The sequence below is a fragment of the Glycine max genome, chromosome 3 (assembly GCF_000004515.6).
Source record: "Glycine max cultivar Williams 82 chromosome 3, Glycine_max_v4.0, whole genome shotgun sequence".
Classification (NCBI taxonomy): domain Eukaryota; kingdom Viridiplantae; phylum Streptophyta; class Magnoliopsida; order Fabales; family Fabaceae; genus Glycine; species Glycine max.
The window spans coordinates 8,709,261-8,724,936 of record NC_016090.4 but is presented as its reverse complement, the minus strand read 5'-3'; the positions used below and the strand labels follow the sequence as shown (position 1 = coordinate 8,724,936).

Sequence of the window (15,676 nt, the reverse complement as noted above, 5' to 3'; positions counted from 1 at the left end):
TGAGTAAAATTTCATATAGACCCTCTTACTAACCGTTATCTCACTACTCTCATTGTTTCTTCATGATACATGCTTTAAATTTTTTCCCATCCCCAAAATTTTGTCTGCTCCCAAATTAATGTTCCTAGAATTTAATTTACTGTTAATTTCATTCCTACATTTTACGATGATTTTTCCTTCATGGGACAGGATGCTTTAGTAATTATAATACATATTTGTAGAAAAATAACTCAACCAAACACATGTTTTAATCATTTACGGGAATATAAAAAATAACCCCAACCAATTTTAATAGTTAACCAAACATATTTTTCAAAAATACTCAGGAATAACATTTCTGTTATATTCTTAGAAAAATATTCTTGAGACTAGAAAATTATTCGTAAAACAAACACTCTCTTAGTATTCTAGTTTAAAAATTATAAATATTTTACGTTTATTAAAATTAGTATTTCAGTTTATTAAAATTGTTAATTTTATAAAATATGTATACATTATTATTATTATAATCTTAATATTACCAATTATGTTACTTTTATTAAAATATATATGATAGATATAATTTTTTCAAAAAATAAAGCTGATAAAGAGAAAGAACACTCTACCTTCAAAAAAGAAAACAAAAAACAAAAATTAAACTCCCTCACTTCCCTCATCCTCAAACCATCACTCCCTCATGCACCTTAGCCATGGTTGGACCTCGACGCCTTTTTGCCACAATCGCTAGATGGAATATCTGTTGGAAATTTTACTTTCCATTACTAATGGATACTCCATCAATAAATGGTGTTCCCTATAGTTCCTGTTATTGATGGAATATCCATCGAAAATGTTGTTTCCCATAGTTTCCATTATCGACGGAGCATCCATCGAAAACATAAACAATCATTATTGATGAAAAGGAAGATAAATTTTATCGATGGATAATTCGTCGGAAAGTACCAATGGATTTTTGTCCGTTGGAAATGTTATTTTATCAACAATTTACAGTCTTACCGAATTTTCTTGTTGTGGTAGTTTGTCATTGTGTGTGGCCCTTGCTTGAGTTTGTACTCTTGAAGTTATGTAGTGCAAAGTATGTAACGCCCTTCATTAAAATAACAACCAATACTAAAAAGATTATAAAATCTCAAAATTATATTAGTTTGCAAATACCTTATGTATAAGAAATAAAGTCAAACAAATAAGTCTTTACATAAGTAAAAAGATGACTCCTAAATATGTGTATCTAAAAATAACCAACACTAAAAGTATAACTTAATTAGCCACATTCGGCATATTATTCGGACTACTAACAAAATTAAAAATGTATCCAAAAGGTATCTAAGTCAAGTCTCCTTAATTCCAACATCTTCTTCCTTGTGCTCTAAAAACAACACTTCTAATAAGATGATAATCCCATTGAATAAATAAAATAAACCTATAGTGTTTGTAAATAGTGTTTTTATCAACCGATACGGTAATTTGGAAAATCATGCATGATATCTGCAATAAATTTAAAATAAGATTATATATATGTATATATGTATATATGTGTATATACTCTAATAAAAATCATATTAAAAAAATCACAACTCATGACATTCTAAATAAGTAAAATATTTAAATAAATGACAACACTTCAATGTATCCAAATAAATATAACAAACACAACTTAGTGATTTTCGGAATCACAAGACTTAATTCTTTGGTTCCTAAAACTAAGGTGAATCTTAAATTCTTAGTTTATGAGCTCATATTTCATGCAATGATGTCTCATTATCTAGAATCTGTTTCCCATCATAGATGAAGGTATCTAGAATCTCTTCCCCATCCTAGAGGGTGGTATCTATAATAATTTCATCCCCCATCCCAAATGAAAGTATCTATCATATGAATAATGCTTCATTCACAATTATAATTAAATAAGTACATAAATATATAAATACTAATATTATCATTCATGCACAAGACACAAACACACTTGCAAGAAAATACCACAAAGTAACATCAACGTTTATATATATATGTGTTTGTGTACCACTCTTTACCCAAAATTTTACTTTGCCACAATTATTCAAAAATTAAATATAATATAGTTCAACATAAATCAAAAGTAGTTAGACTTATATCTATATTTTTGACACAAATATTTGAATGGGAAAAGAACTCATGCACATCCCTGTATAACAAATTAAAATATCATTGAAGTTTGTTGTCTTGAGAGGAAATATTAGTGCAACACACTATGATACAAATCAATTAGTTAAAGAAACTATACTCATTCTAAAATATATTTGATACTACACGAACGTCTAAAACATCGATAATTCTTGAATTCTTTATATCAAGAACACCGTAGAAGAAATTGTTCATAAAAGAATTATATCATGAAAGTTCAGAAGAATGTTGTTTTACTCACCTCTTGAAGCAAATAATTTGAGTTCTTTATTATCTTTGCCTCAACAAAATTTCTCTGTTTTTTTTCTTTTTCTCAATCCTCGAGCAATTCACTAATGCCAAGAAAAACTATTTATTTATGTGATTCTAGGAAAAAGAACTATCTCTCCTTATATAAGTAATTTGAAATTATATCATTTGAGATTTGTTTAACCAATCTTTTTTTATCTCTTATTTTTATAATCTTTAACTCATCTAATATATTATTATACTAATATCTTTTTAAAAATATAATAATCTAATATATTAAGATATTTTAATTTATCTTTTCCTTTACTAAAAGATATATTTAAATAATTTTATCTAAATAATTATTAGATTATTTTTGGGATGTTACAAAATAGATCTCCTTGGGATAAGTGTTCTTTCAAGTCGCTCCATATGTCAATGGCACAACCAAAATACAGAACCCTTTGAGAGATGGACCAGATAGAGAGTTTAGAAGCAAAGACATGATCAAGGTATTGCAACGTTCCCACATTGCATATGAAGGGTCTGTAGGTACTGAAGTGGAGATGGAACCAGTGAGAAATCCCATTTTGTTTTTGGAAATGAAGGCCATTCTAATTGAGCGTGACCATGACTAAGGAAAGGCTCTCACATGGGTGGATGTAGTAGAGACTCAACCGATTTTGAGTAGGGTCTTGGACATGGTTGCCTGGCATGACAGGCTATACAGTATCAATAGAGCTCTAAGTGGGAACTTTTTTACCATCAAATGATTTTGGATATAAGGGAGAAAGTGACAAAGGACTGGACAATATTGGTGGAAAACTGAAACTCTTGATTGATTAATCATTCGCAATGTACAAAGGAGTATATATACTAAATATTACAACTCATCAAGAGGATAAGAACGAATCTAAGAGACAAAAATATACAATGGATAACAACTCTATAAAAGCTATAGCAATATAGCCTAGTACAACTCAACAAACAATATAACACAGCAAAATTCTAGAAACTTTTTTAAGCTTCAATTCTAATCTTTGGGCCTACTGGTCATGTGTGGGTTGGTCCTGTGTTATGGGCTGATTTTTTTATACGCAACATTTATATGCTTTAGGTTGGACATGGATCACAAATGGCAAAAGCTAAACCAAACATGAACATAATTAGCAATCACCTTTTTTACTTCATCCTCCCTTGCATACTAAAAGTGAGAACCTTCATATCAACACCATGCTTTTATCTCCTCTCCCTGAACCTCCTTCACTCTTCCTTCCTCTTGATGTTGTCTTTCCTCCATATGTGCCAATTTACTCACTATTTCTTACTCTTTTCCTTTAAATGTTACCCCTACTTCTTCCCAAAATCCCACACCTCATTTGCCATATCTAACTCTCTTCCTTTTCATTCCTAATTCCGCTACACTCACTTTGTATATCACTTCACTTTTTATTTATCATAGTCTTACTCTCTTTTTCTCCACTTTCCTTTCACTACCTTTTGCCCCCACCCCTTTTTTCCTCAGAATCATCATTTCTCTACTTTGAAGGAATAAAAGACCCTTATGAATGACTAATCTATCAGAAGGGGAAATCATCATAGAAATTCGAACAAGTATAATATGATTCCAAATCAATCAAATTTATGTAAGGATTTTTTTTCATCTGCAAGTTGTAACAAAACCACATTTATGTAAGGAGTTTTTTTCCTGTAGTCAATCGTGTGATGGCTAAGGTAGTGACATCAAAATTTAAAACAATTAGATAAATAATAAGCAACCAAAATTCATAATTTATTAAAAAATAACATAAGAAAATACTGGGCTAAACCCATCATTACTTATATGTGAAAACACCTATAAAAAAATTAACTAATAGTATACCGTGTGTGACAGGGCATTAAGTTTTTCTGGAAAAACAAAATTAAGTGACCATGTTCTACATGGAGATAAAAGAACATTGAAAAAGAAAACAAAAATTATCATAAGTGGTGGCTTCATTGATCTAATAGTATGTTTCTTGTGTGTTTGTATGTACAACATCTACATATTCAGTCTATCATGCCAGCTCCTACATCAACTACCATAGCGGATGGAACTGAGCACCATGTTGATGATACTCAGGTTGATCGTCCTCATGACATGTCAAAGGACCATTGACGACTGGTTATTTTAGTTTGATTATGCCATGTTAGTTATGAATTTGAACTTTATTAAACTTTGAATTTGCACTTTATCAATCTTTAAATTAGAACCTTGTTATTAGATATATTTACTCATTATGAATGTCTACTTTTATTTATAAGTTTGATTATACAATTTAATTAAAAATTATACTTACGGTCAATAATTATTAAGTAGGTCAAAATGTAACATGGAAAAATAAAAATACAACATATTTTCATTTAGTGACTGAATCTGCGACTGATATTGTACTTTTAATTAACTTAATATCAAAAAAATAAAAATTGAATAGCGACCGAATTAGCAACCGAACTACATTTTATTCTAAAATTAATTATTTACTAGTGACCAAATTAGCGTCTGAATTATATTTTAATGTATTTTATTATAAACTTAGCCATCGAATTAGTGACCGAAAGTATTTTTTTTTTAAATTTTATTTTAAAATCAATTATTCAATAACAACTAAAAATTATTTTAATTTCATTTATGTTTAAAATTAGTTATTCAACAGCAGCCTAAATAGCCACCAAATGTTATTTTAATTTATTTTACATTTAAATTTTTATTATCTTTTAACAACCGAATTCATGATAGATTATTTCGCTTGTTGAATTGGTCCCAAGCAAAATAGCAAAGAAATATGCAGATCGAATTTTATTTTCTTGCGACCAACTATTTCGGTCGCTAAATAGCGACCAAAATGAAATTCAGTGACTAAGGACTTAGTGACTAGGGTTTTTGCGACGCACGGTATTCGGTCGCCATTTTGATCGTTGACCGTTTTAGTGACTGAATTGAACGATTTAGCGATCAAATTTTTCTTTCGTGAAATCATGTTTTTTTGTAGTGTCTGCTTCGAAGGAATAAAAGACTGTTATGAATGACTAATCTATCAGGAGAGGAAATCATCACAGAAATTCCAAGAATCGTTTACCAATTTTCTTTTGCCAGAAGCAAGGTATCCTCATACCTGAAGGCCATGAGACTAACCCTAGATAGGGGTGTTCACGGATTGAATTAGATTGGGTTTGAAGAAAAAAAATCATTTGATCCGATGATTTTGGTTTTGTTGATTTATCATTCAACAAATTTAGTTTACAATTTTAATCCAATACGATCCAATTTAAAGTGGTTTGGATTCGATCAGTTTTAAACTTTATTCTTACTTTGATTCTTTTAGAAAATATGAAATCATATATATAATTTTTTTAAAATATCAAATATTTCATTTATCTGTCACTATATAACTAAGGCTAAGATGCAATTTTTGTTCCCCTTCTCAATTAAAAAATGGGAGACTAAAATCGTGAACTTTTTAAAAGTGGAGGATGAAATGTCCTAATTAAAAAAAAATAAGTAGACTAAAATCATAGTTTTGAAAAAATAGGACGACAAAAATTATATTGTAGCCTATAACTAATAATAGCGTATTTACCCATCTTAACTCAAATAGGTAGTGAATTTTTTTTTAAAAAAAATATATTTTTCGTAAATAGGTATAAGTTATATGAGAATTTTACAAACACCACTACAAAAAAAAATATGATTTAGCAACGGGCAAATTCGGTCGCTAAATTATTGAATTCAGTCGCTAAAACTATCAGAGACTAAAATGGGGACCGAAACCTGTGCATCACAAAAACCCTAGTCGCTAAGCCCTTTGTCATCGAATTCCATTTTGCTCGGTATTTAGGGACCAAAATAGTTTATCGCAAGAAAATAAAATTTGGTCACTACACATTTGGTTGCTATTATGCTTGGACCAATTGTGTAACCAAAATATTTAGTCACGAATTTGGTCGCTAACAAATAATAAAATTTTTAATGTAAAATATATTAAAATAACATTCGATGGCTATTTAAGTCGTTGTTGGATAATTAATTTTAAATACAAAGGATATTAAAAAAAATTCAGTTGCTATTTCGGTCTCTATTCAATAATTAATTTTAAAATAGTTTCAAAGAATTACTTTTGGTCACTAATTTAGTTGCTAGTAAATAATTCGTTTTAGAATAACTACAATACAGTTGCTAATTTGGTCACTGTTCAATTATTAATTTTTAAATGTTAAATTAATTAAAAATACAATATCGGTTGCAGATTTGGTCGCTAAACAAAAATATGTTGTTTTTCCTATTTTTCCTTGTTACATTTTGACCTACTTAATAATTATTGACCGTAAATATAATTTTTTAATTAAATTGTATAATCAAACTTATAAATAAAAGTGGACATTCATAGTGAGTAAATATATATAATAACAAAGTTCCAATTTAAAGATTGATAAAGTGCAAATTCAAAGTTTTCAAAGTTTAATAAAATGCAATATCAAAGTTTAAATTCATAACTAATGTGGCATAATCAAACTAAAATAACCAGGAGTCAATGGTCCTTTGACATGTTATGAGAATGATAAACCTGAGCATCATCAACGTGCTCAGTTCCATCTACTATGGCAGTCGATGAACTAAAAGTTGACATAATACACTGAATATGCAAGTGTTGTACATACAAACACACAAGAGACATACTATTACATCAATGAAACCACCACTTAATTTTTTTTCTAGAAAAACTTAATGCCATGTCACATATAAGTAATGATGGGTTTAGCCTAGTATTTTTTATGTTATTTTTTTAATAAATTATGAATTTTGGTTGTTTATTATTTATCTAATTGTTTTAAATTTTGATGTCACTACCTTAGCCATCACACGATTGACTACAGGGAAAAAACTCCTTACATAAATGTGGTTTTGTACAACTTGCAAAGATCCAAAAGGAATGTACCCTCCCTTGTTCTCTTTGAACCTAGTGGATGTACCCTCCACTAGAACTGATCCACAAGAGATGTATCCTCTCTTGTTCTCAGTCAAATCCAAGTAGATGTACCCTCTACTTGTACCACAAAGGATGTACCCTCCAATGTGTTAAGACAAAGATCTCAGGCAGTTAAACCTTTGATACTTTGTGAATGCGGATACAAAAGGATTCTCAGGCGGTTAGTCCTTTGAAAACTTTTGTATAAGGGAAAGGGAAGAATCAAAAGAATTCTCAGACTGTGTCGTTTTGAATTCTTTGACAAGGAAGAAGGGAGACACAAAAGAATTTAGGCGGTTAGTCCTTCGTTCTTTGGGAAAAGGAGAAGAGAGACACAAAAAGAATTCAGACGGTTAGTCCTTGGCGAATTCTTTTTGGCAAAGGGAGAAGAGATGAAAAGAATGAATAACACAAGTTTTCAAGGTTTAGAAAACCAAAAAACTTTGGAAAGCTTTTGGCACAAAGAAGAAGAAGAAGTTCAAAGAGATTCAAGGCTTGTAAAGGATTGTATTAAATTGATTGGATTGTTATTTAAAATGCAAAACAAAGCCTTGCTTTTATAGACTCTTCATGTCTGGTCAAGAGGACCATTTAGAAGAGTTATCACTTTTAGAAAACCTTAAAACCAATTTGAAAAAGTCAAAAACCATTTGAAGAGTTACATCTTTTGATTTATTCAGAAACAATCACTGGTAATCGATTACCAAATTAGTGTAATCGATTACACAAAGCTTTTATGTGAAAGGATGTGACTCTTCACATTTGAATTTGAATTTCAATGTTCAAAGGCACTGATAATCGATTACCAAAACATTGTAATCGATTATAGCCTTTTTGAAATCAATTGGAACGTTGTAAATTCATTTGAAAACTTTTTCAAATTCATTTTGCTACTGGTAATCGATTACAACAATCTGGTAATCGATTACCAGAGAGTAAAAACTCTTTGGTAAACATGTTTTGAGAAAAATCCATGTGCTACTCAGTTTTTGAAAAAACCTTTTCATACTTATCTTGATTAAGTCTTCTCTTGATTCTTGAATCTTGAGTCTTGAATCTTGATCTTGATTCTTGGAAGCTTGATCCTTGAATCTTGATTCTTGAAATCAACTTTCCTCTTGAATCTTGAAGTGTTCTTGATTCTATCTTGAACATCTTGAACTCATTCTTTGATTGACCTTTGAGCTTTTTGTCATCACCTTTGTTATCATCAAAACATCTTTGAATCAATCTTGATTCATCATGAAGCTTTGCTTCTACACAAATAAGCACTTGAGTGTAGTGGTAAAAGAGTGTGCTTCTCACTCCAAGGACTATGGTTTTAGTCCATTTTCAAGCATTTTTAAAGTTCTTATTTTTTAAGAAAATGTTGGTCAACTTTATAATTTAGTCAACATTTACAACTTAACAAAAAGGTTAGTCAACGGTTAAAATTAGCGAATTTTGAAATATAGGGGGAGGGATTTTGCAAATAAGCCTTAAATTAAAGTCAATTTGGGATTTTAGTCAATGCATAAGTTACGCATTGGATCATATTGGGCTTGCTTAGTGCACATGTTGTAATAAACTCAAATTGGATCTTCACCAATACATAAATTCCACTTACACAATATTGAACCGTAATGAATCATTAGTGTTAGACTTATATCTTGTATTTTTAAATACTTAATTTTACAAAATTTGATTATGACATATTTTCATAATCTAAAAGATATTTATTTATGATAATTTTTAAATAATTATATAAAATAAACAATTATTTAAAAAAAACAAAAATTAAAAGACTATTGATAAGCATGATTATCTTATATCATTCAAATAATGTAAATATTGGTTTGTTAATTTTATTAAAAATTACCATAGTATAGTTTAAAATATTATATATTTATTATGATTTATAAAATATTGTAAAATATTGGTATTTTAATTTAAAAATATCACTAATATATTAATTTCAACAATTTGAAAGTATAAAATATATTCAAGTATATTATATATTTAGTATCATTTATAAAAAATTAAAAATTTAGTGTCTCATTTATTTAAAATGAAATTAGTCGCTAATTTGGTCACTAATCTCATATAATATTTAGTCTTATAGCGACCGAATTCCACTCCGTCGCTATCTTCATAACATAGCGACTGAATAATATTTGGTTGCTAATTTCAAGTACATTTCAGTCTCTAATTCAGTTGCAATAGTACTTTGGTATTTATACATAAGTAGCGACCCAAGTTTTCAACGACCTTTATTTCGGTCGCTAATTTAGTCACTGAATGAAATTAGCTACCACAATTTCTTCGGGAGCAAATTGGGTCGCAAGTGGCGGCAAAAACTATTTAGTCACTATTTCAGTCGCTAACTGCTACTACAATTTTTCGATCTCTAAATTCGGTCGCTAAAATGTATTTTTCTCGTAGTGTTTATAGAAAATAAAATTAAAAATATGAGTGATATTATAAATTTATGAATAATAATATATGCATGTGACAAATTCGGTTTGGACTAGATTGAATCGATTTTTAAATTCGAATATGAAATCTAATCCAATAAAAAAAATTGATTTTTCAATTTTTTGATCATTTTGGTTTTCGATTTATTCGGTAATTGATTTTTTGATCAATTTTTTGGTACACATTGGATTGAATTAGTTTATGAATATCCCTACCCTAAAAGCATAAAGATCACCGGAATGAGTTTTATCACTCCCAACAAAATCTTCTTGCTAATAAAGGGAAAACAATATACAAAATCTATAAACAATGTCAAATTAACAACTATATTGCCAGTATATTTACATGTAATATGTTTATTTGAATGGTGCCAAAATTATCAATGGCCAAGTTGTTGGTAAATTCTGTTGGAAGCGCCCACTTTCACGTTCCACGTCTTTTATTTTATTTTATTTTATTTTATTATTATGGAACATTTAGTTATTTTTGAATCTGATCCATTTTCCATCCACATTCAACTCATATCTTTGCAATATATTTGCAACCACCTTCAGTAACAAATCACGTACCCATCCTTTATCTCACGTACTGATAACTTCCTATCTCACGTTCTGATAACAAGTTGAGCTCTGTGATGGACAGACTCTATAAACAGGATGGGGTGCTCTCAGTTTTGTATCACCAAACTCACTTCTCTATTTAGAAAAAATACACCATCTATTCAGAGTGAGTAAGGGTCTGGAAGAACAAAACTGTCTTTCAGGTTTGTGTGTACGCTGCTTCACGTTCAATTTGCAATGACTGGAGGTACGCTCGTAATATTTTAATTTCCGCTGTTTGATCTGAATATGCCATTTAAATTGATTTGCATGTTTAGATCAGTATATGTATATTTCTACATTTGGTATCAGAGCCTATTTGTACCTCTGTCTTGCTTATTGGGTCGTTCCTATTATGTGGAGTTTATTTTCTGAGTATATGGGTGTTATGTTTTAAGCCTCCTTAATTCAAAATAACATCAAAATTATGAATGATATGAGTTTTCTAATTTTTCTATGATTTCAAATGTATTTTTGGGTGTCTAAAATGCATATAATGGTGTGGGTTTTTCGAAATCGAGGTAATGATCATTTTTTTTTGTATGAACCTCGGCTGGAGGTTGAAGACGAAGATGTGCATGTTTTGTTTACTGTTTTGGAATTGTTAATCTACATTGTAAACTAATAATATTAAACAAAGCATGACTTGATCTAGTGGTAAATGACTCCCTTTGCCGCTAAGCTATTGCGATTTAATTGTTTATTAGGTGAAGTTCATGTATATTTATAACTTCTGAAGGATAAATCATTTATGCACAAACTGTTTAAAATTGCGTGTCTCTAAGTTATGTTGAACATGCAATATTATGTTAAATACTGGTATGCATTGGATTTAATCCTTTAAAGTTTATTACATGTTAAATAAATATACGTGCAATGTTATTTTGAATTGGTATACATGTAATTTTTATGATTCAATATTGAGCACATTTGCATTATTAAGTATGTTTATGCAAAGATTATTTTTGAATGTTAAGTGATTAATATAATTTTATTAAATTAGAGAATAGCCACAACATCTTTAATTGAGTAAAATTATATGCTAAATTTATAATCACATTAGAAATATTAATTGTGATTAATCATATGTAATGTGATGAAATCTACCCACGGGAATTTTGTTATATTTTTATGATTAATTAGGATAAAATATTAAATTATATTTGTTAATTTACCTACAGGAATTAAGGAAAAGAACATGATTTAATAATTTTATCATAAAGTTACATTATAAATCTAATTGAGTAGGACTTTAGCCCACAGACAAGTTTTGTGTCACTAGATTCATATATTGAGACATGATTTGCATTGGCAAAACATGACATTTGTTTAGTCTCAAATTTTCTTAATGAGCATGTGTGTTTGTTTGCAGTTTCACAATCTATGAATATTTCTTGTGACCTTCCCATTTTGAAAGGTGATAATTATAAGGTTTGGAAGGAAAGAGTTCTCCTTCATTTGGGCTGGATGGATATTGACTATGTTATAAGGAAGGATGAGCCACCGGCTATTACTGAAACTAGCGAACTTGATGTTGTTGATCTTTATGAAAAGTGGGAGAGATCTAATCGTCTCTCCGTTATGTTCATAAAAACCAACATATCCGCTAGTATCCGGGGTTCAGTTGACCAGCATGATAAGGTCAGAGATCTGTTGAAAGCCATTGATGAACAATTTACGACCTCTGAGAAGTCGCTTGCTAGCACACTCATTATGCAATTCTCTTCCATTAAGCTTACTGGAACGAGGGGTGTGCATGAACATATCATGCGCTTAAGGGACATAGTGGCTCAGTTGAAAACCCTGGAAGTTACCATGTCTGAATCCTTCCTGGTACATTTCATTTTGTGCACCCTACCTCAACAGTATACACCCTTCAAAAATCTCCTACAACACACATAAGGATAAATGGTCTATTAATGAATTGATGACCATGTGTGTTCAAAAAGAGGAGAGATTGATAATGGAAGAGGGTGAGAAGGTAAATTTGACTACTTCTACTTTTGGAAAGGATAGGAAGAAGTTTGTAGGCACTAATAAAGGAAGGATTCCGACTCAACCAACAATTAAAAAGGAGTCAAAGTGTTTCTTCTATAAAAAGAAAGGACACATGAAGAAGGACTGCCCCAAATTTAAAAGTTGGTTTGAGAAGAAAGGTACACCATTGACTTTCGTTTGTTATGAATCTAATATGATTAATGTGAATCATAATACATGGTGGATTGACTCTGGTTCTACAATCCATGTTTCTAATACCTTGCAGGGTATGGAAAGCCTAAGGAAGCCAGTGGGAAGTGAGCAGTGCATCTACTCAGGGAGTAGGATGAGCTCGCATGTAGAGGCCATTGGAACGTGCGTCTTAGTTTTAAGTAGTGGCTTTAAATTACATTTGGAGAAAGTTTTTTATGTTCCTAGTTTTTGTAAAAACTTAATTTCTGTTTCTAAACTTGCAACTTTGGGATTTTATTTTAATTTTACAGACTTAGGTTTTAATTTACTAAAGAAATATGAAATTATTGGTTGTGGTCAATTGGTTGATGGTCTTTATTTGATTGAATTGAAAAGCAACGCTACTTATAATTCTATGCACGTTTCTGTTGGGTTAAAACGATGTATTGTGAATGAAGAATCCTCTATGTTGTGGCACTGGAGATTAGGACATATCTCTATTGAGAGAATCAAGCGATTAGTAAATGAAGGAGTACTTAGCACTTTGGATTTCACTGATTTTGAGACTTGTGTAGATAGCATTAAGGGTAAGCAAACTAACAAGTCTAAAAAGGGTGCAAAGAGGAGTTCTAATTTATTAGAAATCATACATACAGATATATGTTGTCCAGACATGGATGCAAATAGTCTGAAATACTTCATAACCTTTATAGATGATTATTCACGATATATGTATCTCTACTTACTTCATTCTAAGAATGAAGCTTTAGATGCCTTTAAAGTTTTTAAGGATGAAGTTGAGAAACAATGTGGAAAACAAATTAAAATCGTGAGATCAGATAGAGGTGGGGAGTACTATGGTAAATACACAGAGGATGGACAAGCACCAGGTTCATTTGCGAAATTTCTTCAAGAACATGAGATTGTTGCCCAATACACTATGCCTGGTTCTCCGGATCAGAATGGTGTGGCAGAACGAAGAAATCGAACCTTATTAGACATGGTGAGAAGCATAAGGAGTAATGTAAAGCTTCCTCAATTTTTTTGGATTGATGCTCTTAAGACGGTTGCGTATATATTAAACCGAGTTCCAACCAAGATTGTCTCAAAGACACCTTTTGAGCTATTCAAGGGTTGGAAACCAAGTTTGCGACATATACGCATTTGGGGATGTCTGTCTGAAGTAAGAATTTATAATCCACAAGAGAAGAAACTAGACCCTAAGAATATTACTGGGTATTTCATTGGATATGCTGAAAGGTCTAAAGGGTATAGGTTCTATTGTCCATCCCACAACACTAGGATTGTGGAATCAAGGAATGCAAAGTTTCTTGAAAATGACTTGATCAGTAGGAGTGATCAATTTCAGAACATTTCTTCTGAAAGGGATCACTATGAAGCTTAACCTTCTAGGACAAGTAATAGGTTGGTAGTCATTCCCACCCCTCAAGTTAAAATGGGTGTTAGACAACCAGTGATTGAAGTTCCACAAGCTGTTGAAAGTGATCATGTAGATCAAGTTGTTTGTGAGGAACAAAATGATGATATTGAACAAACTAGTGAAGAACCAGTTGAACAAGTTCCTCAGCAAGATGACCAAACAACATTAAGAAGATCTACTTGAGTAAAAAAGATAGCAATTCCTAGTGATTATGTAGTGTACCTACAAGAATCAGATTACAACATTGGAGCCGAAAATGATCCTGAGACGTTTTCACAAGCCATGAGTTCTAAGGAATCAAATTTGTGGTATAATGCTATGAGGGATGAGATAGATTCTATGGCATCTAACCAAGTTTGGGATCTCGTTGAGTTGCCTGCTGGTGTAAAAGTCATCGGATGTAGATGGGTCTTTAAAACAAAGAAAGACTCAGAAGGCAACATTGAGAGACATAAGACAAGACTTGCTGGTAAAGGATTTACTCAAAGAGAAGGAATCAATTACAGAGAGACCTTTTCCCCTGTATCTAAGAAAGACTCTCATCGAGTAATTTTGGCATTAGTAGCTCATTTTGATCTTGAGCTGCATCAAATGGATGTGAAAACGGCGTTCCTAAATGGTGATCTAGAAGAAGAGGTTTACATGAAACAACTTGAGGGATTCTTATCTAGTGTTGGTGAGCACTTAGTCTGCAAGCTTAATAAGTCCATCTATGGATTGAAACAAGCCTCTCGCCAGTGGTATTTAAAATTTCATGAGGTCATTTCTTCATTCAACTTTGAAGAGAATGTCATGGATCACTGTATATACCAGAAGGTCAGTGGGAGTAAGATTTGTTTCCTTGTATTATACGTAGATGATATTCTGCTTGCGACTAATGATAAGGGTATGCTATATGAGGTGAAACAATTTCTCTCAAAGAACTTTGATATGAATGATATGGGAGAGGCATCTTATGTCATAGGCATAAAGATCCATAGAGAAAGATCTCGAGGCATTTTAGGCTTGTCTCAAGAAACCTATATCAACAAAGTTTTAGAGAGATTTAATATGAAAGATTGTTCACCAAGTGTAGCTCCCATTGTGAAGGGTGACAAACTTGCTTTGAGTCAATGCCCCAAAAATGATTTTGAGCGGGAACACATGAAAAATATTCCATATGCTTCAGCAGTTGGAAGCCTTATGTATGCTCAGGTTTACACTAGACCTGATATTGCGTTCGCTGTTGGAGTCTTGGGAAGATATCAAAGTAATCCAGGTATTGACCACTGGAAAGCTGCAAAGAAAGTGATGAGATATCTTCAAGGAACAAAGGATTACATGCTCATGTACAGACAAACTGATTGTCTGGAAGTGATTGGCTACTCCGACCCAGACTTTGCTGGTTGCGTTGATTCATAAAGATCAACATCTGGTTATATTTTTATGTTAGCCGGTGGAGCTGTATCTTGGAGAAGTGCCAAGTAAACCTTAACTGCTACTTCCACTATGGAGGCTGAGTTCGTTTCTTGTTTTAAGGCTACCTCGCATGGTGTATGGTTGAAGAGTTTCATATCTGGCCTTAGAGTTGTGGACTCTATTTCTAGGCCATTAAAGTTGTATTGTGACAACTTTGTTGC

The 15,676-nt window shown here is 31.4% G+C and overlaps 1 protein-coding gene across 1 annotated transcript; it reads left to right on the top strand.

Moving 5' to 3' along the window:
• The first annotated feature begins 14,339 nt into the window (after nucleotides 1–14,339).
• On the top strand, nucleotides 14,340–15,458 carry LOC113001191 (uncharacterized mitochondrial protein AtMg00820-like). Its single transcript, XM_026127994.1, has 3 exons — nucleotides 14,340–14,603; nucleotides 15,252–15,315; nucleotides 15,412–15,458. Exons 1-3 carry the CDS (start codon nucleotides 14,340–14,342, stop codon nucleotides 15,456–15,458), a joined length of 375 nt encoding a protein of 124 aa, XP_025983779.1.
• The last annotated feature ends 218 nt before the right edge of the window (nucleotides 15,459–15,676 follow it).

What these genes read in the sequence shown, in the direction of transcription:
- LOC113001191 (XM_026127994.1), top strand. Translation starts at nt 14,340, where the DNA reads ATGAGTTCTAAGGAATCAAATTTGTGGTATAATGCTATGAGGGATGAG. An exon ending in CTAAGAAAGACTCTCATCGA is followed by an intron (nt 14,604 to 15,251) that starts GTAATTTTGGCA and finishes ATGTATGCTCAG; the next exon opens with GTTTACACTAGACCTGATAT. An exon ending in AAGATATCAAAGTAATCCAG is followed by an intron (nt 15,316 to 15,411) that starts GTATTGACCACT and finishes ATTGTCTGGAAG; the next exon opens with TGATTGGCTACTCCGACCCA.